The 22,717-nt window shown below is 44.6% G+C and overlaps 1 protein-coding gene across 7 annotated transcripts in view; it reads right to left on the reverse strand.

Annotated features, from left to right (window-relative positions):
- SLC25A48 (solute carrier family 25 member 48) overlaps positions 1 to 22,717 on the reverse strand; it is a 274,610-nt gene that overhangs the window by 101,126 nt on the left and 150,767 nt on the right. For 5 of the 7 annotated variants that reach the window (XM_054694374.1, XM_054694372.1, XM_037509266.2 and 2 more), the window contains exon 6: positions 15,818 to 15,999. In XM_054694374.1, the coding sequence (XP_054550349.1) occupies positions 15,818 to 15,983 (166 nt within the window). In that variant the 5' untranslated portion in view covers positions 15,984 to 15,999. Of the gene's footprint in view, positions 1 to 14,668; positions 14,692 to 15,817; positions 16,000 to 22,717 lie in introns of those variants that run through there. The other 2 variants (XM_054694375.1, XM_054694376.1) reach the window with 2 other exon arrangements.

Genomic DNA, 22,717 nt, shown 5'->3' on the forward strand with positions numbered 1-22,717 from the left:
TTTGTCTTTTCATGAATGTTCCATAGATGTGTGAGATTCTTGCTCCTCCTGGATACCTTAAGGTATTCATATACTGAAGCTCCCAGGTGCTGCATGCTTTACTAACCTTATCACCTTCAATTCTCTCCTACATCAACTTTGAGTTTGTTGCTATTATCTCCTTTTGCATATAAAGAAACTGAGGCATAGGGAGGCTTAGCAACTTTTAGGATGGTCAATTAGGCCTGGTTTGTCCAGATCTTTCTTGGTTTTAGCACTAAATGTCCCTTTTCCTGGGAAACCCCTCAGTCCCAGGCAGAGACAATTGGCCACCCTAGTTTGAATGCAAATGGCTGGCTGGCCCAAACAAGTGCTCCTTGTTCCTCTTACTACCCCAACCTCAGCCCCAAGTACCTGAACAGACATAGGCTCCCCAAGGACAGCAGCAAGGTCTTAAACCTTTGTTGTTTAAGAGAATCCATATTATAGTGAAACTGGGTTAATATTTTCCCATTTAAGTAAAATTATGGCTTCATTTCCATGCAGGTGGATCAGTTTGTCTTTGATGGCATAACTGCCCTAGGTCTTAGAGATTACAGTTAAGAAGATGCCCATAGAGTCCCTTCTGAGACTAGGGTGGGAAAAGAGGGTGCTGATGGACAATCCAGGAGACCCCAGAGCACCCAGTTTCTGGCTGCTAGAAGCTGAAGGATTAGCATTTGACTGAGACCATCACTAAGCAGAGCCAACAAAGCATAGTGGGCTAGGTACACAGACTCTGAAATTGGACAAAGTTACTCGCATGTGTGAACTTGATCTTATTTATTAATCCCTCTGAGTCCAAGTTTCCTCATTTGTTAAGGTGGAGATAATAATAGATCTTACAAGACTGTTGTAAAGATGCACTGAAAAATGCGTAAAAAGTGTTGAAACAGAATCATTTATAGAATGATAGCCATTATTATTGTTGTTGTTGTTATTATTACGTATTATGGGTGGCCTTGGTCCCCTTGGTTCACATTGACATCCACCCCCAGGGAGAGCTCATCCAGGCTCAGGTAGTGAAAACATCAACACACAGTCCTGGTTACTGCTTGTCTTGTGGCACCAGTGACAGACACAATTGCTTCTTAGTGAACTCAGGCCTGGCAACGGGTACAGTCTACTTTCCACTGAATCCCACTGCACGGGGTGTGTTTGTTTTTCATGCAGTGTTGGCATTTTAGTCCTTGTTTTCAACATGCTGAATGTTAAGATTAATATTCCCTGGATAACAATCTCTATACTCCCTCATGGAATCAGTTCTTGAACAATTGCTTTCCACTGTTTTCTTTTCTTTTCTTTTTTTTTTTTTAACCTGTAACAGATTATTCCATGACAGACTTAACTCAGTGTTGTTGAACCTCTTCACAGACATTCCTGCAGCCCTAAATAAACACAAGGACACTTTGATCCCTAAATCATACTCTCCTACAGAATGTATTACCTAGAGACCAGGCCCCCCAGTAAGGTCAACCTTTCAACATCATTCGCAAACATTTTTTTTAGTAAAAGACCTCAGAGAAGTAAGTAGTTACAGAAAGTCCATTCATAAGAGACACTCTCATGACAAAAAGACTCAATAAGGGACAGGCAATAGAAGGGAGAGGGAAAGAATTGTTAGTAAAAGCAGAACAACCAGAGATCATTTCCTACAGGGTCAAAAACCCCTCAGTCTGCAGTAGCCCCTAAAAACATTACTGAACACAAGAAGCCAGGAAAGAGATATCTGTTTATAATAATAACCACAAGTCTTCAAGAAATTGGTAACTTGTGTCTAAGGGGCTCTGTTTACTAAGTAGAGTAGGAAATAGATTTTTATAAAAAGAGCGACATTAAAAAAAAAAAGACCCTAAATTGACTTGAAGGAAGTTACAGAATATTTCAAAAATGCTTTGAAATAAGAGTAGTGTTGGAAAATAAAGAGTATTTAAATATCAAGACTCAATTTTATAGAAATCTCACTCTTCTGGAACTCCATGTTGCTCATGAAGTTTACTGGACAATAAATAAAGCATTCTCATGTATAAATCATGCAATTCTAAATGCTATTGTGAAACTTCAAGGATTAATATTTTGATAGATTATGGCTTTATAGAAAAACATACCTAATGACTTTTGAAGCATGAGGCGAGTAAAATGCTCCTCCTCTCACTCAATCTAGACCACTTTTTAAAGAGTAAATAAGACTCGTTAATGTCAGTTATTCTTCCTAGTTCCTTAAGGGCTTCCTACTGACAGAGCAAGGTCAGTCAAACTCAAAATAGCTCACAGCTTCACATACTTGGGACTGGAGGGCCTGGGTGAGCTGCCAGCCATGTTTTCTTAGTGGATTTTTAAAATGGTATCACGACCCAGGTTCTACTGAGAAGAGGTTGTTTGTTGGACTTCTCTGTGGAAACTCTCTTTCTTTACAATTTAGCAAGTTGGAGCCTTCAGACATAAATGAGGCCCTTCCCAGAGTGTCAGAAGATATGTCAGTGAGCTCATCTACCCATTCACTTATCTACCCATCCATCCTTCTCTCTATGCATCCATGCATCCACTCTTCCATTGAACTGCCCATCTAACTCTGCATCTTTCCTCCAGTAAGCCTTTACTGAGTTTCTGCTGGAGACACATGAACCCAGGGGAGCGATCCAGTGGCACTGCCCTTGCAGTGCTCTCAGTATAACGAGGGTGACAGTTGGACGTAAAAAAGAAACATGGAAAGTGCTATATTTCAGTATGTCAGGATTGACCAGAGAAGGGGTAACTAAATCATATAGGGGGTCAGGGAAATCAGGTAAGGCTTTCCTAAGGAGACTACTCTGAGGCTTACAGGATAAGTGGGCATTAGCCCAAGGATAGCTATCCAAGGAAATGAAAGAGGCACAGTGTGGCTACAGTGCAAGCAGCAAGGAGCGAGCCAGGGAGAGGCAAGGCTGAAGGGGTAAAAAGGAGCTTGTGCATCATATCCAGTAGTTTAGGCACTATCTCATTTAACCTTCTCAGCAACCCTTAGAGACACATATTATTTTTCCCATGGCACAGATGAGGAATTATACCTCAGAGAGCAAAATGACATGGTTAAGTGAAAGGAAAGATTTGGAACCAGGACTTTTCCACTCCAGAGCCTATGAAAATAAAGAGTACACTCCATGAGAAACTGCACCCAAGTTCAGCTCACTCTGTGCTTATATGAACCAAATCACAAAATGTGTTATAGAAACATCCTCTGAGGGTCAGAAAGATGGGAGGTCGGTAGTACCGCTATGCTGGGAACACCAAGCACATTGATCAAGGAATCTCATGACCACAGAGAAATTCACAATCACATTAAACCAAGCCAGGTCAAAAATCTCAGAGAAACTACAGGACTCACTGTGTGGCCAAAGTATTGCAAGCAACACTGAAGACTTTCCAAGAGCTATGACTGGCTTCATCCTCCATGTAAAAAGTCACTGGTACATAAAACACATAGGTCATGCACCACAGAATGTACTTCTTCAAAGATAGAACTTCTTGAATATAGAACAGCTTCTTGTGTCTGCCTATGTTAGCTACAGTGAATTTGCCAGTTTATATTACAGAGGTCTAATGTTCATACTATATAAAGAGTTTCTACAAATCAACAAGACTATGACCAACAAATAGAGGAAAATCAGACAAGGCTATAATCAAAGTTTGGGTATTTATCTGAGAATACAAAAACAAAAATACACATGTTCATCATGGCATTAATCACTTTAGCCAAGAACTGCAAACAATATAAGTTGTGTCATAACAACATAAGTAGCTGACAGATAAGTGGATAAAGAAGAAGTGGTATACACACACACACACACACACACACACACAATGGAATACTACTTAACTACAAAAAGAGATGAAATCCTGCCATGTGCAGCAACGTGAATGGACTTGAAGGGCATTATACTAACTGAAATAAGTCACATGGAGACACTATGATTTCACTCATGTGGTAAACAAGCAAAAGAAAACCAGTTAGACTATATCAACAAATAGTGGTTACTAGAAGTGGGAGGGAGGTAGCCAAATTGGGTAAAAGGGGTCAATTGTATAGTGATGGATGGAAACTAGACTTTTGGTGATGAGCATAATGCAGTATATACAGATGTTAATTTAAAAGCTGTACGACCAAAACCTATATAATGTTATAAACCAATGTTATTTCAATTAAAAAAAAAGATTATTGGAAAGGCAGTAAGGTGACCATTTGAAATTTTGGTTTTACCAAACTGACTTTTAATCAAGGTACCATAAGCTGCCCTCTCCCCTTCTTACCTCAGCCCATCTCATTATGTGATATATTTAGCAAAGTAATTTGGTTTTTAATATAGTAAGAAAAAAAATTTACAGAAAAGGAAATGCAAGTTGCTTTTAAGCATAGCAAAAGAATACTTAATCTCACTCATCAAAAGAGAAACGCAAACTGAAACTCCCATGATATACTATCTTTAACCTTTTAGACTGGGAAAAACAAACAAACAAATTTTTGGTGTAGTAATAGAAAGAGTGGGTGAAACAAACCCATGCGTTGCTAGAAGGAGTGTAAACTGATAGCACCTCAATGAATGGCACTTGATAGTAACTTTCCAAAATAAAAGTGACATACTCTTGGACACTGCAATTTTACTCTAGGATGTACTTGTATGTGTGTGGAGAGACAAATCTGTGTTGCAGAACTGGATATAATTGCAAAAGAGTGCTAGCAAATTAAATGTCCATCAATAGGGAACTAGATCAATTATGTCATATCCACATAATAGAGCCCTTTGCAGTTGTGAATAGTGGAATAAGGAAGGTATTTATGTACTTGTATGAAGCAGTCGTCAAGATCTTCTCTACAGTGAAAAACAGCACTGTACAGACCACATGCCACTGGGGTCACACATATCCTCTAGCTGTAGGAAGTGCAGGAAGAACCCCTCATACCTTTCCAGGAGTCGCCCAGGGCTGAAGAGAGCTGTCTCACCAAAGATGATGCCCATTTACAATGACAGATCAAAGGCCTGTTCTTCTCACCTCAAATTGGGACAGCCTTGAACGGTTCCCCATGGGGTTGGCTGAGGCCTCTGCTGTGATTGCATTATACTTCTCATTTCTCCCTCCTCCTCTGCCTCACAGATACGGGCAGTGCGCTCCCCGGGGAGCATCCTTCCTGACCTGCAAATCTCCATCTCAGAGTCGGCTTCCACGGAACCAAACTGCTACTGCTACAATTTGGGAGAAAGCAAGGGCAGGGGAGTAGTAAAAATAAAAGGAGTATCCTTTTACCTGCTTGCTCAACTATGCAAAAACTACCTCTAAAAAGATATGCAAGACTCTGAAATATTGACTAAATCCACAGAGAAGAACTGAGTGGTGAGGGGTAAGGACAAGAAGGAAGACTTTTCATGGTTTTATTTTTCAGTGTTTTTGAAATTTATATCATGAGCATATGGTAACTATTGACAAAATAAAGTAACAATGCCTTCACTTTTTAGTGAAGGCAGAGGATGCTTACGAAAACCTGATTAAGTGTCTTCCAGCCATTAGATTATTTCCAGTATTCAACTTGAAGTTTCTTCCAGGTTGACATCCTTGGGGTCATGACACAGACTGAAGAGTTCAAAGTCACCCTCTGGCCTGTTCACATTTTAGGGAGAATGCTACTTCCTGCCCATTAAAAAATCCATAGAGATATCTTGGATCCAAACCAGGCTGTGCAGGAGAAATTATCCTTGCACAGAATCCCAACTAGTTATGGGTTCATTTCCAAAGTCCAGACATCAGCAGGAAACTTCATTGCCAACCCGAATCCTCTTTACTGCAAAATGCAGGGTAATATTTGTTCCGTAGTCAGGAGCAGTTTGATGAGAACAGGGCTGTGCTACCCACCAGGACATTTCTGGGAAGATGCTGGAAAGCTAGCCTCGCCCTGCCCTGGTGCTGCTGACCACCCAGCTCTTCACCACATACTTGGGGATGGGGGTGGCGGTGAGTGAGGGGGTGCTTTTCCAGATGCTCCATCCAGAAAGAACTCTGCCTCCACAACTGGCCAAGCCTTTGCTTTCAGAAATTTCTTCTTTGTCCCATTTATGAATGCAGAACTGAAACATCCCAAGTGAGTTCAGAGGTGAATCTCTCAAGAATGGCTAAGTCAGCAAAAATGCCAATTGGTAAAGGGGGAGGTTGGGAGTGGAGATACTTCCCAGCTCTTGCAGATCCTGGGAGACCAGTAAACACGTGGTGCCAACAATCCTGGTCCTAGCCACACCATAAAATGCCTTTATGAGGCTTGCCTCATCTCCATATGCTTCATCTCTCTGCGTTCCCAGACCTTTCTGCACCCCTGCCTTCTTTCCGCCCCCTTTCTTGGCCAACACTGATGAAACACATAGTTTTCTCCACTTCCATTCTGTTGGCAGCATTATCTGGAGGTACAGTCCGGCCAGTGGAGAGTTGAGATTGATGCTGTGGGGGGAAGAAGTGTTAACTGTGGAAAGGCATTTTCATCAATCCTTCAGAGGCTTCCCCAGGTCTCAGAAACTGCCACTGCTCTCAGTGACATAAATCCCTTCTGCCTGCTCGCCTTTGGCATACAGTGGCTTCTACGAAGCACACTTGGTAAATGATTAGGAATAATCATTAACAATCGAGATTTGTTGTATCTCCCCAAAGAAATCCTGGTAGTTTATTGTTTTCAAATCTATAGAAGACTACATTTGCATTACTTTGATCTGCTAGAACAGATGATTGCTTGCTGTTCATTTTTAGAAAGGGATATTTACCTGGATGTTTTGGGAATTTGGATTATATCTGCAGTTAGTTCCACCTCTTGTCTCCCAAGGACTGAGAGTTGGAAGCCCACCTCAGCTGCTTTTCCGTTGTTATTGCAAATGTGACCTGTGCACTTCCTACAAGAATGCCCTGCACACAGCCAAAGTTTTGAATGGATTGGCTGATTCCCTTTAGGTCCTTCAAATAAAGGTACGCATGTAACTTTATACATGTATGCATGTATGTACAAACATATATTTGTGTGTGTAGGGGTGCAGGTTGCACATTTTATGTGCCATTTATTGTATATTGATTCTACGTCAGTAAACTACAAATAATAATGAATAACTTTTACAAGAATTATGAAAAAAGGGTGACATTGAGATTGGGTACCTATTCCCAGAACACTTGGCCAGGAACTGACTGCCCAACCTCACCATCCTGGGGACTTCCACCCCAAGTTGGCTGTGTCCGGTCTTACCAGTCAGCAGCTGGAACCATGGCCTTAACACCTGAGAACTTGACACTGGAGCTGAGATCACTGGTTTGAGCAGCAGCGGTCAGAGTCCCACACTCTTGTGGGGAGACTCTCTTCCTGCCATTTAACCTGGTTGGTGACGGACTAATGGTAAGAAATAAACACAAGGAAAGGCTCGTGGGGTGTCTTGGGCGTGATGACAGCTACACAAAAACTTGCTGTGGTTATGAGCAGTTCAACATGGTCAGCTCCTTGCTTGCTCATTTCAGGCCCAAAGCCCATACTACCTCCTTTTATAAGCTTTAATATCCCTCGGAAACTCTCTCCCTTTACATTCTCCATCTCTTCCCTGGAACATCTCCAGAGAGGGCTGTGATTGGGTTGCATACAAATTTCTGAGCTTGCAACTTCCTTTCGGTCATAAATCACCTCTTACACACTCACTTTTCCTTCTCATTGTTTTTCAGTATTAATAGCCCCAAATCCCAGGAGCATTGGAGAACTGCTCCAATTTTGGTTTGAAAATCAATTTGGAAGCTAGTGGTTGGCTTCGCTCAGATTTCCAATCCTTCTGAGAAGATCAGTTCCTAAACTGGCCAAACCAGGGATGGGGGACCTGGCCTGGTGAACTTCCCCATTTTAAAGTCTCACTGTTTCATCTCAAAATGCTAGATACCTTGGTCTCAATGTATTTCTTTTTAACTCTGTCTCTAAAATTAAAATGTTAATTCTGGGGAGGGGAAAAAAAAACCTAATGCCGTCTGTTGTGTGATCTAGTAGATAATTTAAAAAATAACAGTTCATTTCAGGATAGGTCAAACTCTATTATGGAAGCAGAAGAATATGAAATCCAATTGTCTTTGTTAAAAGGTTCTGCTATCTTTCTCAGTTTTTTTGAGAAACATCTCTCTGCTATGTAAGTTCTGTTTCCTAACCTGTTTCTGTTTCATAAGCTGCTAACCTCCTGCAGAGAAAGTGAGAAAGTGTCAGATCTCTTCAAATGCTGACGGGGTAGGGCGTTCACCGGATGGAGCCGGGGGCCTCTGCCAGTGAACATGCCTGCCCCCCACACCAGACAGCTGGGTTGTGCATTCAGGGATAAAGAAAACAGTGTTGGAATGGGGGTGGGGGGAGTGAGACAAAAGAGGAGCCCCTCACACATACAACATTGACTTAAGTGGTCTGCACCCCAAGCCAAAGCAGGAAATGGAAATGATGATGCTAGTCTAGAGGCTGACGCCAAGCCCAGAGGACTCACGCAGGGCTTCCAGAAGTAAGGCGATGGCACAGCATCTCCCAGTTCCCCAGGACCACCAGCCAACTCTAAAGTTAAGCTTATATGGCATCCCCTGATCTGACCTGAGGCCTGCCCCAGCACACCTTTGAGTTCTGAGCTGAAGCTTGTGCCTGAAAGGCATTTCTTTTCCTTCTCTAGTTCTTTCATCCCTATTCTGCCCTCTGATACCAGAGTCAGGTTTTCCCATCTCCGCCCCACCCCTCACTGCACAGCTGGCTAGGGACCAGCTCATGGAGACCCACTGTATGTGGCCCCTGAATGACCCTAAGCCAGTCCACTGTGCCATGACCACAGGCTCCCACCCTTCAGTCAAGGGTGGGGCACAGGTATGGCAGGGATGAATGATTTATTGAGGTGCGGCTCCCTAGAGCTCCCTGAGATGTCATCAACATTTCAGGAGTCTGATAAAGCCTCCTGCATCTGGGAAGGGAGGCTATTAATCTATTCATTAGTGTGAGACAATGTCTCTTTTGAACCCGATATGTCTAATTGTGGAAGAGAACAAAGCCTGACAATTACAGACGGAGACAGGCAAAAGCATCTGCTCCCATGACGTCAGGCCTTCTTCCAGGCGGCTCACAAAGCGCCAGAGTGCTCCCTCCTGCCTCCTCTGAGTGGGATCCCTGTCGGGGCAAAGTGATGCTAATAAGAAACTAACACTTACTGCGTCCTTGCTATGTTCTGCACATGGTGCAAAGCATTATGCACGTACTTATCTGACTTGATTCTCACAACACTGAGAAGAACTGAGTATTTTTATCTCCATCCCTCAAATGGAGGCTTGAAACTGAGGCTCAAAATGACTAAGTGTTTTATCCAGAGTGATACAGCCAGGGAGCAGCAGAGCAGGACTCAATCCTGGCCCCTGGTCTCAAAGCCCACACTTCATTCCACCACTGGGTGTCCTTCCCTGGAAGACCACATGGGCATATGGCACCCAGCTTGGGGGGGCTCCTGACAGCAGCTCTATTCACCAACTGTGGAGGAACAAGAGCCCACAGAACAGGCTGTTTGCCTGTGATCCCCAGAAAGCATTCTAGATCTACACCGAGTAATGGGAAGGAGGAGTGAGAAGGGAGGGTGCAGGCTAACCACTCAATAAAAAAGCAAAAAGGTTGGCCTGGGTGATGTGACCAAGCTGGGTGATGTTACTCAAACCCAGGAATCCTGCAAGGTTTGTGAAACTGGTCTACAAATGCTTCTGTACATGTACATGAACAAACTAGACAGGCTTACTAACAAACCCCCAGATGGCCAACCTCAGAATTGCTGGGATACCATCTTGGTCATCAAGGAACATTCAGAAAGTTCCCATGCCTATTTATGGCTCCTCTCCGCTCAGCCTGAAGATGCTACTGCAGAGCCCCAAGGAAGACAGCGGTGCGGGTCTCCAAGCTCAAGCCAGCATGCTGCCTCCCCAGAGCAGGTAGGTGGGTGAGAACCTGCCATCCTTCATCCTTGGCCTCCAGAGACCACAGCCAGAGACGTGTATGGGGCAATGAGCTTGTCTTCAGTATGAGGCTGTTCACAGGTGACCCTGAGAGGCCCTACTGGGTGTCTTCTGCAAGCAGCCAGCATGCCTGAGAATTAATGACTCTAGAATCAGCTCTCAACTAATGACAAGTGGTGGCACAGTGTAAATATCGCCACTCCCTCACCACTCAGGTAGGCTAACTCAGGATTTGTACAAGCTCATTGAGTTCCCTCATGTGGTTAATATCCAGTTGCTCATAGGGGTACCTTCTCGACTATGTACCCTTACTGGGTTCCCTTATCTTTCCCACAACTCTACTCCCTCTGAGAGTTTCCTGGGACCAGCTTCTAATAAACTTCTTGTGTACAAATCTTTCTCTTAGTGTCTGCTCCTGGGAGAACTCAATCCAGACCCATTCTAGAAGTATGCTCTCCCACCTCCTTACCCCAAGGAATCTCTATTATGCCCATTAATTAGGATGCACAACAAAGTTTGAGTGTCAGGCAGCAGAGAAAGGTGGGTTTGGATGGATCTCAGGAAGATTCCTTACAGGTAGAGAGACCCAGGGACATTAGCTGACCTGTCACAGCTCAGTTTTCTCAAAGGTAAAATGCCAATGACAAGTACACTGACATCACAAAACAGGTATGATATGTGTGTGCAAGAATTTAGCATGGGGCCATGCTCATCATCATCATCATAACTGTCAATGACATTCTTTTATATTAGAAGAACCCAGGCCCTTCTCTTCCCTCTATCACCGAGCTGCGACTTCCCTGAAGTCACAGACCTGAGTATTTCATCTCTGCCTCCCTCACAGAATGGATGCTTATGACTTACCCAATGCTTTAATTACTGATTTTAATCGTCACATTCCCCAATCCTGGAGGAAAGCAAGGGAGACATGTGGTCACCCTGCATTTTAAGTTCACAGAAGAGAGCCCCTAAAACACTCCTGGCCTCATCAACTTCTTCAGCCCTCATGGCTGCTCCACATGAGCCTGTGGGCAGACAAGGTAGCAGTGAGTTTTCTACTGGGTCTTGACTTTTCTTTTCATATGTTAGGACAGGTAAGTCTGATGTCACACAGCAAGTGCCTCGAGGACAACATCTGTTTTTATCCACTATGCCAGGCCCAAAGTGTTCCTCTATGCCCAGAGTAGGTACTCAGTGAATGTTGCCCATGGAATGAAATAACCTGAGTTATTTCAGTAGCACCTCACAGCTTCTAGATGGACTTAAAACATGACAGGTGGCCAGCCAGTCTGCATGGAAGCAGAGCCTGATTAGGCTGCTTTTGAAGAGAAGACATTTCAAAAATTAGAAGGCAGTAGGTTGTGACTACTTTGGTAACTTTGCTCTCCTAGATATCTTACGGATGTCAGGTTCCATTTAACATTCCTGGGTGAATAAATAGCTCAAATTCAGTTTCTCAACCAGAGGTCCTGAAGCTTCTCAGTTACAGACTCCTGGATTTGATCTCTGGCCCCTTGTTAGCACAAACAGTGATTAGCTGAGATTTCAACAGCCAGTTAGAATTATCTTAACCATCACGACTGCTTGTGAGGTGTTAAGACATCTTTCTGGCCCTGCACTCTGCACCGGCTCCTGCTATTTGCAGAGAGGCCAGGACTGTGTCTTCACACCTCACAGGTTTAAAAGTAGAATCTGTGGTTCAAAAAGAGCTGCACAAAATTAATGCACTCAATTCCACAGATGAGATTAGGGTCATCCAGTGTCTTGTAAGAATCTAATTTAGAATTGCCTGTCAGACAGTTCTATACCTTAGCACACAATAGATCAGCTGGGAGTCTGGGACCTAGTCTAAGTAAGATCAGAATCTCACACGTGAGACACAATCTGGAGATTTAGTGGATCCCAGGGATCTGTAACATGCACCCAGGCAGAGATGAAATCCGCTGCTATAAAGAAAGGAGCTAAGTTCAACCAGCCAATTTTCTAGACACAAGTAGATTAGAAACAGCAGGTAAGAAAGGGGCGAAAGAATGACAAGAAGATATGCCAGGTATATAACTTGCACAGTGGAAAAGGAGAGAAGAATGCAAATTAGAGAGATTTTAAAAAATTGCCATAGGTCATTAAGTACAGGGAAGCACCCTTTTCTCCCTGCTCCATGGCATGGAGGACACACCTCAGCATAGCATGACCATACTGAACTGTGTCCACTTTCTTAATGTTAATTTTAGATCAAGGGCTCCCTGAGGGCAGGAACCCAGATTAATTTGTCTTCATGACTCTGAAGCCTGGCATCGTGTTGGGATAAAGGAGGAGTGGATGGAATGTTTGGAGAGTGATGAAACAACGAACAGGACTTTCCCCTTATGGAAGCCCCTGTTTCAAAAACAGACAAAGGAAAGTGCTTTGTCAACTGGATAGAACTTTAAAACAGTGGGGTTTTTATGGCTCTAAGTCCCTCATTCAAAGAAATTTATTTGGCACTCACTAGGTGTGCCAGATGCCCAGCAGAGTGCTTTCAGGAGAGCACAGAGGTGAAGACGCATAAAATGCAGACACATGGGGACAGTTGCTGAGACTCAGAGAGGGACAGGCCTGGGGCGTACTTCAGAACAGGTGAGACTAGCTGGAGCTCAAGCGGCCAGGGATGGGCCATAAAGCAAAAAAAATACAGAAAAAGCAAAATATTGTTCCCCACACCGTTGAGGGGTCAGACAAGACACGCTACCCATTAGAAAGATTTCTCTCCCAAATGATGATGCTTCTTCAAAATCTGCTCATGTAGCGGGTAGTCTATATTCTGGGAAATCCACCCCTGGTAAAGCTTAGTCCCATGGTTCTGGATGAGTGAGGCATTGTTATAGCTACACTCCTCATGCAGACTTCTTCCTCCCCTCACGTGATCACGACCCTCTGCACCTTCAGTCCTCCAAAATCAGCAAGATGTGGAGAAGGAAACAGGCTTTTCCCCGGTACACAACGCAGTACCTGGAGTCTCCAGATTCATCCCAGATGGGCTCCCGAACAATGAAGGTGCCTGCCCCCAACATCCCTCGATGAGAAATTTAAGCCATTCCCAAATCTTCCCAGAGCACTCATGTCTCAGAACAGAGGCCCCTGGTTTTCTATCATGGCTTTAAGGTGGCCCCAGTTTCCAGAATTCCCCAAGACTATAGGAAAACATCTGAGGAGCAGAGGGATCTAGGTCAGTAGTGATTGGAATTGGATTTCAATCCTCACTTCCAACCTGCTGAGTTCTTCCTGAACATAAGCTCTTTACGCAAAAGATATCTGAAGACAGGCGATCACTGGGGTATTTTACTGAAAAACCACACCACTATTTCCTGGTCTGAAATGAATAGATTACTAAAAATAGCCCTCTAATAAATGGAGAACTTTTTCTTTCGGTGGTTCAGTGCGCATAAATACAGTGTCTCACCAGATCTCTGGGGTGGGGCCATTCCCACACTTCACAGGTGGGACATGAGATACGGGGGTATTAAGAGCTGGCCAGGGACACAGTGAAATGGTGGCAGAGCAGTCAAAGATCCCAGAGTCCTAGATGTTCTACAGAAGTATTAGAATGTCCAGTACAGTTAAGTCCTGCATTTCCTGGGGTTTCACGGCTGTCAAACCCAGGATGGGTGCAAAGGTGCCCACCAGGATGAGTGGACAAACTCTGCCTCCTGATGTCCAGATACCACTCAGGCCAGATGGAACACCTGCACAGTGCCATGGTCTGAACTCCACCGCAATGTCCTGAGTGAGGAGGATGCTGGGAAGGGGGTGGAGCTTAGGACCATTTGGGGAGCCTTTCTCCCCAACCTCTGGGCAGGGAGGGGAGAGCCCTGGATCTCAGCAGTAGCAGGACTCTGTCATTCCCTGTTACCCTGGCAGTGGCAGACCTGGTAGGACTTTGCCCTGGCGCACTGCAGACCCTGGCTCCAGACACTCAGGCCTTGCCATACCTGCTGGATCCTGTAACAGCAGCTCCATTTCACACCATTGTGGTAACTGGGTCTTCTCCCTCTCCCTCTCCCTTGCTAGTTCTCCCTTCCCCTCTACCATGTTGGTTAGAATAAATCGTTTTTGTTTTTTCTGCACCAAAGCTCCTTTTGTTTGCACCTGTGGTGGCAGGTGGCTGGACCCAGAATTGGTGAGAGAGCTTCTGACCCAGTGCCAGTTTTTAGACACTTTGCCTGGTAACAGAAGGGCCTCAGATCATGTACAGTTCACTGCTACTGCCAATTCACGCCACACGATGAACATTAGGTACTCATGGAGACTGGTCCTACAGCTGAAGTTTCACCAAACAGCAATGGCACCCACAGAGGGTTTCAGACACAGTCTGTTCAAGGAGTACACTTAGAGGGGAAGAGAGAGGTACCCACATAGCTCTACTATGCAGCACAGTCTACAAGCCCATGAGAGGGTCAAAGCATATAACCTTGAAGCAAAGAGCCCACACTCCATCACACTGGGAACAGACAGGACTAGTGGTAGGACATTCAAAAATCTGGGATGCAGAGCTTAAAGATGGGTCATATAATTATTTTAAAAAGAATGACAAAAATTTTTAAGAAAATTTGATATCAAAAATGGCTATTCTAATTCCCACTCCCACTGCAGTATATTATGTACTTGATTGTTCCATGCTCACCACTGAGGTTCAGATATGTCTGGGCACCCCTGGAAAGCTGTGAGGCAGGCCACCAGGAACCTGGGGGAGCATCAGGCATGACAGTGGATCAGTAACAAAGCCATAGTAGTCAGAGTGATGAGTCTGTCACTGTACCTGTCCCTGGAGCTGAGTTCCCTGGGTCAACCTACTAGGGGTAGCTAGCTTAGTAGCAAACAGCTTCATTATAATTACATGCCAGGCCTCCCTGATGGTGCAAGGGGTTAAGAACAGCAATGTGAAGCCACCTGCAGCCTCTGCAGCATGAGTTTGATCCCTGGCCAGCCAGGGAGCTACCCACATGGCCCAGCAGACCTCTCCTGTCTCACCCACTGCTCCCCTCAGCAGTGTATTTCAGTCAGTCTGCCTGTTCTGCTCCCCACTCTGTCTCTGGTGAATCCTCTCACACACACACCCCTGTACCTCTGGCCTGTATCCCAGTTCTTGTATGCATAAATAAATACAATCTTAAACAAATAAAATAAAATCACATGCCCATAGTTCTGCAGAGGACACACAAAGACCCAGCACAAGGAGGATGCGGCCCATTTTGAGACCTCAGGAGCTGGTGGAGAACCTCTGGTGGCTCATGTATGGGCCGTACCTAGCCTAGTAGGTATTAAAGAAGGAGACTAGGAGAGCACTAAGCCAAGAATCGCTCAAGGGCAAGAGAAGAGGGGCACAGGGTCTGGGAAAGAAACCGGCAAAAATGGTGCTACCCAGGCCAACGGGGAGTGCAGTGTAAAGACAAGCTAAGGCAGGTCCAAAGCTGCAAGATGACAGAGGAGGAGGACAGCTGGGGTAAGGCCGCTCTGAACAGTCTTCAAGGAAAACCCCACACGGAAAACAGGATTTGAATTCAAACCTACTCGTTTCAGGCCCAGCGCCCTAGGCCCAGCGCCCTTCCCCCAGGCTGCAGCACATAGGCTCTCTTGTTCTGACACAGGAGGGCTGACTGGAGCTGCAGTGTCACAGACACAGAATGATGATTAACAGTCACCAGAACAGACAGAGTCTGGTGTCACACAGAAGCCTTCTTCTTTCATCCAGCATGAGCTGCAGGCTCTCTGGGGATTGCATCTACTGCTTCTGCAGCAGGGTCTTCGCATGAAACAATTAACTATCACTTACCTCCGTTGGCGAGGCTCTCTGTGGTGCCTCCTCCATGTGGCTCTGAGCTGAACAGAGGGCTTGCTCTGGCCAGGGCTAGAAACTTGATTTCACGAGATGCAGAAGACAAACAGAAGAGATGCTCAGTTCTTCCAGTGATTAGAGGAATACAACTTAGAGTAAGCATGAGGCAGTTCTTTCCCCTAGAAGATTGAGAGAAGTGAAAAAGCTCGTTAATACCCCGTGATAGCGGGGATGTTTTGAGTGGACACGTATGTACTACACGTGGCCAGTAAATAGTGGAGGGTAGTATTTGGGGGGAGAGTAATGACTATCAAATGTGCAAATGCATATAACCTCTGCTCCAGCAACTCTACTTTCAGTCACCTGACCCAGAGAATGTTCATTGTAACTTGTCAAATCAAAAATTTAGAGATAAGTGTTCCTCAGCAGAACACACTTTAACTGTGCTGTGGTAGATCCATACTATTGTATGCAGCTATTAAAAATGAGGCACTTGTTTCTGGCTGGCAAGGGTGTGGAGAAAAAGGAGTCCTCTTATACTGGTTGTGGGAATGTCAATTGGCCCAACCACTGTGGAAAGCAGTGTGATGGTTTCTCAAAAGACTAAAAGTGGACCTGCCATATGACCCGGCAATTCCACTCCTAGGTATCTACCCAAAGATCAGAAAAACACTAATTTGAAAGGAAATCTGTACTTAAATTAGCAGCACCATACAATAGCCACAATATTGGCTATTATTAAAGTGTCCAACAACAGATGAATGGATCAAGAAGATGTGGTACATGTGCTCAGAATACTACTCAGCAATCAAAAAAGATAAATTCATGTGTTTGCAGCAACATGGATGGAGCTGAAGGGATTATGCTAAGCAAAATAAGCCAGGAGAAAGATAAATACCAAATATTGTCACTTACATGTGGAATAAAGAGAAACCAAACAAAAGGTCAGACAAAGACAAATATTAAAACAACCCTTGAAAGTTGACCACAGCTTTGAGGCATCCAGAGGGAGAGGAGGCAGGGTGAGAAGCGGGGAGGAGAGTACAATGGACTGTGGTAGAAGACTATGGGTGCTTTCGTGGAGGGAGACCTAGGAGGGGACAAATCCAAGACACTAACAAGAATGTAAAACAATGGTACTTTCAATTTTAAAAAATTAAATGAAATAAAAAGACCACTTTCCCGTTACTGAAAAAGGAAGAAGACTGAAGCAGGTTTCCATGTTGGGATAAAGGGCCAGGATTTATTTTGAAGTTTATTTTTAACTTAATATATGTATGTGCTCTTTACAACCAGGCTGTGTTACTTGTAGGATTTAATGGCTGGAAGATGGCATTCCAACTTGCCTTCAAAAGTCAGCCTCATCCTCAGGGACTAGAGGTATTCCAGGCTCTGGAGCTGGTAGCTCAAGCTCACTGCTCTGGTTTCAGTCTGACATAGCTTCAGATTCATGCTGGAAAAACACGGCCAGCAATTCCTGAGTGCTTACTCTGTATTAGGCACTATTTTGAGTCATTCCAACAAGTATGTTCTGAGGACCAGCAACAGCAGCATCACCTGAAAGCTTGTTAGAAATACAGACTCTCAGGCCCCACTAAAATGTTTTTAATTTAAAAAAAAAGTAGCCAAGTAAGAAGCTGCATTTAACAGGACCCTGAAGATTCATGTGATATTAACATTTGTAAGCACTGGTTTAGTATTTATTTATATTTTATTTTATTTTTACATCGTTGTTCATTTTTGCATAATGTTTATTTCTCCCCTCAGGTATAACTCCCATAAAATTCCAACCCCAAGATCACCTGTGAACCATCACCATAGTGTCCTGTGCTCTTCCCTCCCCCATTTTGACCCTTCTCTCTCCTTTCCCCTGCAGTATGTCTCAGTTCTATAGCTTGCCTGCAAATTTTGTTGTCCTTTTTTCAAGAGAACTAACCAGTTAATCCCTCAACAATCCTCTGAATCCTATTGTTATCACCTCCATTTTGCATAGGAAAGTTAACTTTGTATCTAACCAAATGGCAGAGGGCTTAGGACACTAACGAATAAAATCAACTTCACCTAGATTTACCTAATAAAAATCCAGTCTTTCAAAATTATGGATCTGCTGGAGAGCAGAGTAGTGGTTGCTTACGACTAGGTAGGCTAGGCAGGGGTGGAGTTGGGTGGAGGTGGTGGGCAGGGGTGTTGGTCATCCTGGTGCTAGAATTGCATCATCGTCAATATCCTGGCAGGATTCTTTTACTACAGTTTACAAGATGTTATAATTGGAGAAAACTGGGTTAGGCATTTAGAGGATTTTTCTTTATTATTTCTCATAACTGTATGAAAATCCCAAAAAGTTTTTAATTAAAAAAAAAGCCTTCTCCATAACCCAAATTTCCAAGTGCAGAGTGTTGCTAAATGTGCCAAAGTTAAATTTTATGCATATGGGTCAGAAGCATGTTCTAATAAATATGCACAATTAAAGGCCTGGAGAGTGAGGGAGGTGGCTAACGCCAAGTGTAGCTGTACACCAAAACCATTTGTGCTTCAGTATTTAACATTCCTTAGTTCCAGAACCCCAGTGCAACACACACACAAACACACACCCTCCCCACAAATACAGCCTGTCTGTGAGCCAGTGAAGAGAAAATAATCTCATAAAGTAGTATTGATCTAAAAGGACAAAATGTGAGGACTCCAAAGTAGGGAAATTACTCTTAGTTTGCAGTAGGATGAGAAGAATATTCTGTTCGCTGGAGGTGATTTTTAAGAACAAAGAGCCAAACCAGGATCCCTCTTCACAGAAAGTCTTAGAAGAGGAAATATCTAGTTGTTAGATCAGTGTACATAGAGAGATGTCACTTAACAGTCTGCAAAACCACATGACCAGCAGTGAACCCCAAAGCTAATGGGGTATGTGGGGGAGGAGGGGAGGCCCATCACATACTTCTGATCGAAGCCCATGGTTGGTTCAGGCCACCTGAACTAGGCATTTTTGCAAAAGGCCAGAAGGGTCTGAAGTGAAGAAAGGGGCTTCCCTGGAGTTTGGGTCATCAGGCTAACACATGCCCCAAGGCGGCTTATGATAGAAGTTGGCTGGTCAGTGTTACTGACATCCCTCCCTATGGTGTCCAGAGTGGACACACAGTCAGCAGCTCTTCATCCAGAGGATTGTAGGGCCTGTTGGGCTGCAGGAAACTGTAAAAAGAAGATGGAAGGAGCCCACTTGAGGACTCACCCACCAGTCACTGCACACCAGCATAATGGGTATTTCCCATGCTGGTCACTGCCAGGAGCCAGCACCTGGATTGCTGCAGACTTCCCAACACAGAAATCTGTGTCCGTGGCTCCTAGGAATTACCACATGTCTCTCACACTGGGTGACAGCTGAAGAGACAGACCTTTGTATGGGTGGTGATTCCCCAAGCACATGGAAGAGGCCCTGCTGTGTCATGCCTGGGGACTAGGGTCTCTGTGCTCTTCCTGGGGACTAGAGTCTCATGCCATGCCTAGGCACCAGGGTCTCTGTGGCATGGAAGTCAGGAGGCCAGGATCAGCCTTTCTTCTTTTTTTTTTTTTTTTGCCTTTTCTCTTTCCACTTCTGTGTCTATTTAGCTGAAGGTGCTATTTAGCTGAAAATTTTATTAATTCCATTCCCTCCACTGAATTTAGCTGGAGATTTTATTAATTCCATCCTTTCCACTGGATTTAGCTGAAGATTTTATTAATTCCATCCCCTTCACTGGAAACCTCCAGAAGACTCTGCCACAGTCATCATTTTAACTAATTACATCTGCAATGACTATTTTCAAACAAGGTTGCATTCTGAGGTACTAGCTTTCAACATGTCATTTTTGGAAGGTACACAAGACAACGCGTAATAGGAGGAAGAGTCCTTAGAACTAGAAGAAGAAAATGGCCCCGGGGTTCCATGACTGGCAAGGTCCGGGGTCCTGGGAGCAAGGCAGGAGGAGAGCGGACCTCCATGAGAAACAGCAGTGTTGGGAGGCAGGACCAGGGCCTGCTGTGCTCGGCCTTAGCAATAATCTGCTACCCAAACTGAGCACAGTTGTAGCAACACTGCCCAGACCAGCGGCCAGTGGAGGCTGCGGACCGGCACCTTCCCTCGGGGCACTGTACACTGACCAGTGCAATCCTGAGAGCTCTCACAGCCTGGAGTAGGGGCCAGTCAGGGCAGGAGCCCCAACATGACCGAGACCAAACCCCACAACACCAGGCTCTGTCTTTAAGTGTAAATTTTGATTTAGAAAAAGTTAATGTAAACAGAGTCCTTAACATGGTGGTTGCAAATTAACAGCAACTACATATTCCTTCACCTATAGTAAATAGTCTCATTTCATGCACTGCCCAAAGACCAACCGTCCGGATACAGAAGACATGAGTCAACGTGGCAAGTGAGGTCAAAACCGACAGAAAGCGGCCAAATGTGGATGTCAGTGGGGAATGATGAACCTGGAGAAACCAGTGTTGGATCAGATCCCTTCCCTCCTATAAGTCCTTGCAGAAAAGAATATTAATAAAAGAAAACTCCAAAATCTGATCCCGAAGCAATAATAGAACACTCGTGCCAAACTTCACAACTGCTGGGAAGGCTGTATGTAGCTGCGCAACTGCGAACAGCATTTCTTGATGGAATTCCTGAAACCTTGTAGTGCTCAGGCCAAAATGCTCTGGAAACCAAGTCCTGTGGAAAATACAAACTTTATGAATCGCACATGTGGCCACAAAGCCAGCTCTGCAGCTCTGACTGAAAAGATTTGCACAGAAATCTGTCCCGACACTGAAGACCACCAGGACTGATGCAGAGCATACCATGGACCCCAGAGAGGACAGAAAACTCACTCAGCCTTGTGGGATTTTCTTGGCAAACTCTGGAAAATACAGGTGGAGATGTGGGCTGGAATTAGACATGATAGACAAAGGGGCCACTTCCCTCTGTTTGAGGGGAGAAGGAGCCCCCAAGGGGAGAAATGAATCCTTTTCCAGCTACTTACCCTCTTTCTTCCTTCCTTTTCCCATCTGTGAGATGGGGATCACAATAGTACTTGAGGGTGACATGAGTCCATATAGGTGACGCTCTTAGAGAGCCTAAGCTTTCTCTTCAGCAAAGCTGAAGTCCGGAATCTTTCCCCTAAGTGCATCTCTTCCAGCACTCCTAAATTTTCATTTTTATTGGATAGATCTCGGATTCCCTTCCCACTTTGTCTCCCAAAAACCTACTCTCGTTCTGGAGAGCTTCCCGCTTACTGTCATAAGATCTAAGGACAGGAAAGGCCCTCTTTGGTCCCTCAGCTTCCGCCCCTGCCCCAAGGCAGAGCTCTGTTCACACCGACTCCGACAGATGGTTGTCGTTTCCAGACAGGAAATATTTATCGAGCCCTCACTCTGGGCCAAGTCTTGTGCTCAGCACTGCTAGGAATATACACTGAGTGGGGCAGGCTGAGTCCCTGCAGTCTGTGTGGGGACACTGGGAACTCAGATAGGTTTGGATGCTGCAGTCTTCAGCCAGAATTTCTTCTTTCCTGGAGAACTTCAGTTTTTGCTCTTAAGGCCTTCAACTGATTGGACCAGGCCCACCCATATGGTCATAGGTAATCTCTTTACTTATTGTAGGTATTAACCTCATTCATATCAGTGTCTGATTAAACAGCTGCTCCTGTAGACAGCTTAGTTGAGATATAAAATTAACCATCACATGCAAGATCATTTGTCCTTACTCTCCCTACTTCATGTCCAGCTTTTCTTCTTGACCATCGACTGTGTGACCTAGAGCAACTTCAGACCCACTTTGAAATTGCAGAGAAAATAGCTAGCCATCAATTTCATCACATTTTCCACAATTGCATTAGGTCTTCATTCTTACCATAAATCTCTCATTCCATTTCATTCATAATGGTTCTGCTTCTCTGACTCAATCCCAGTACATATCCTACAGCCCAGAATTCTCTGGCCATAAAGAATATCGGAATAGCTGTATTGAACCCTTAGTTATAACTTGTTGGGAGACCACACTCTTTAAGGGTGGGAGTTCTCCTATAGGATGTGATTTAGGTTTTAAACCACAACCAACATGATGCTGTTTCTCCCATAGTCATAATGTATGGTCCAGAAAGCAAGGGGTGTAGGTGACCTCTGCGTTATTATACTTAGAGCCCATCCTCAGAACTGTGGGCTCATCTTGTCCCTGAGGGCTGTCCATGCTTGCCTTCCCAGCTGAGAATGACACTGTGACCCGAATTCCACCAGTGATAGCCCCCAAAGCAGCCTATAGCTCTATGGCAGATCCCAGTTTAGGACTGTCCACCCCTGTTTCCATCACCACCATTCAAAATGCTCAGATATCACCAAGTCTCTCAAATTCAAAGAAAACAAACTTCCCTCAGAGAATCCTGAGTATGCACTTGCTCTATAGTCATATATGGCTACAAAATTCCCAGAACAAATCTAATCCTGGAGCCCAGGATCCTTCAAGGAAATACCATTCGGCGATGAGACATTCCTTTTTTGGCCACACATCAACGGCAAATTAATTTGGCTTCAGCTCCTGTCTCTTCCAAGGAAAGTTCGTAAGGAGCATAAGACTCCCTCTAGCTCTTTAAACTACGCCAAATGGTGTCCAACTTCTCTAGAGCACCTGCCCTGGGAACCCCTGCTCACACTGACCCTCTCCTTCTGTAGGTTTTTTTTTTTTAATGTCCTCTTTTCATCCCCAAACTTGTTTCAGCATTTTCTCTCTCTCTCTCTCTCTCTCTCTCTCTCTCTCTCTCTCTCTCTCTCTCTGCATCTTTTTCGCCTTCTACCACCATCCTTTACATGCCCTTGTCTCTTTCTCCCTACCCGTCTCTCTTAACCTCAGAGCCCTCACTGCTTTTATTAATGCCCATTAGTTTT

This window comes from Talpa occidentalis, unplaced genomic scaffold (genome assembly GCF_014898055.3).
Source record: "Talpa occidentalis isolate TD23 unplaced genomic scaffold, MPIMG_talOcc4v2.1 talOcc4.13, whole genome shotgun sequence".
Lineage (NCBI taxonomy): Eukaryota > Metazoa > Chordata > Mammalia > Eulipotyphla > Talpidae > Talpa > Talpa occidentalis.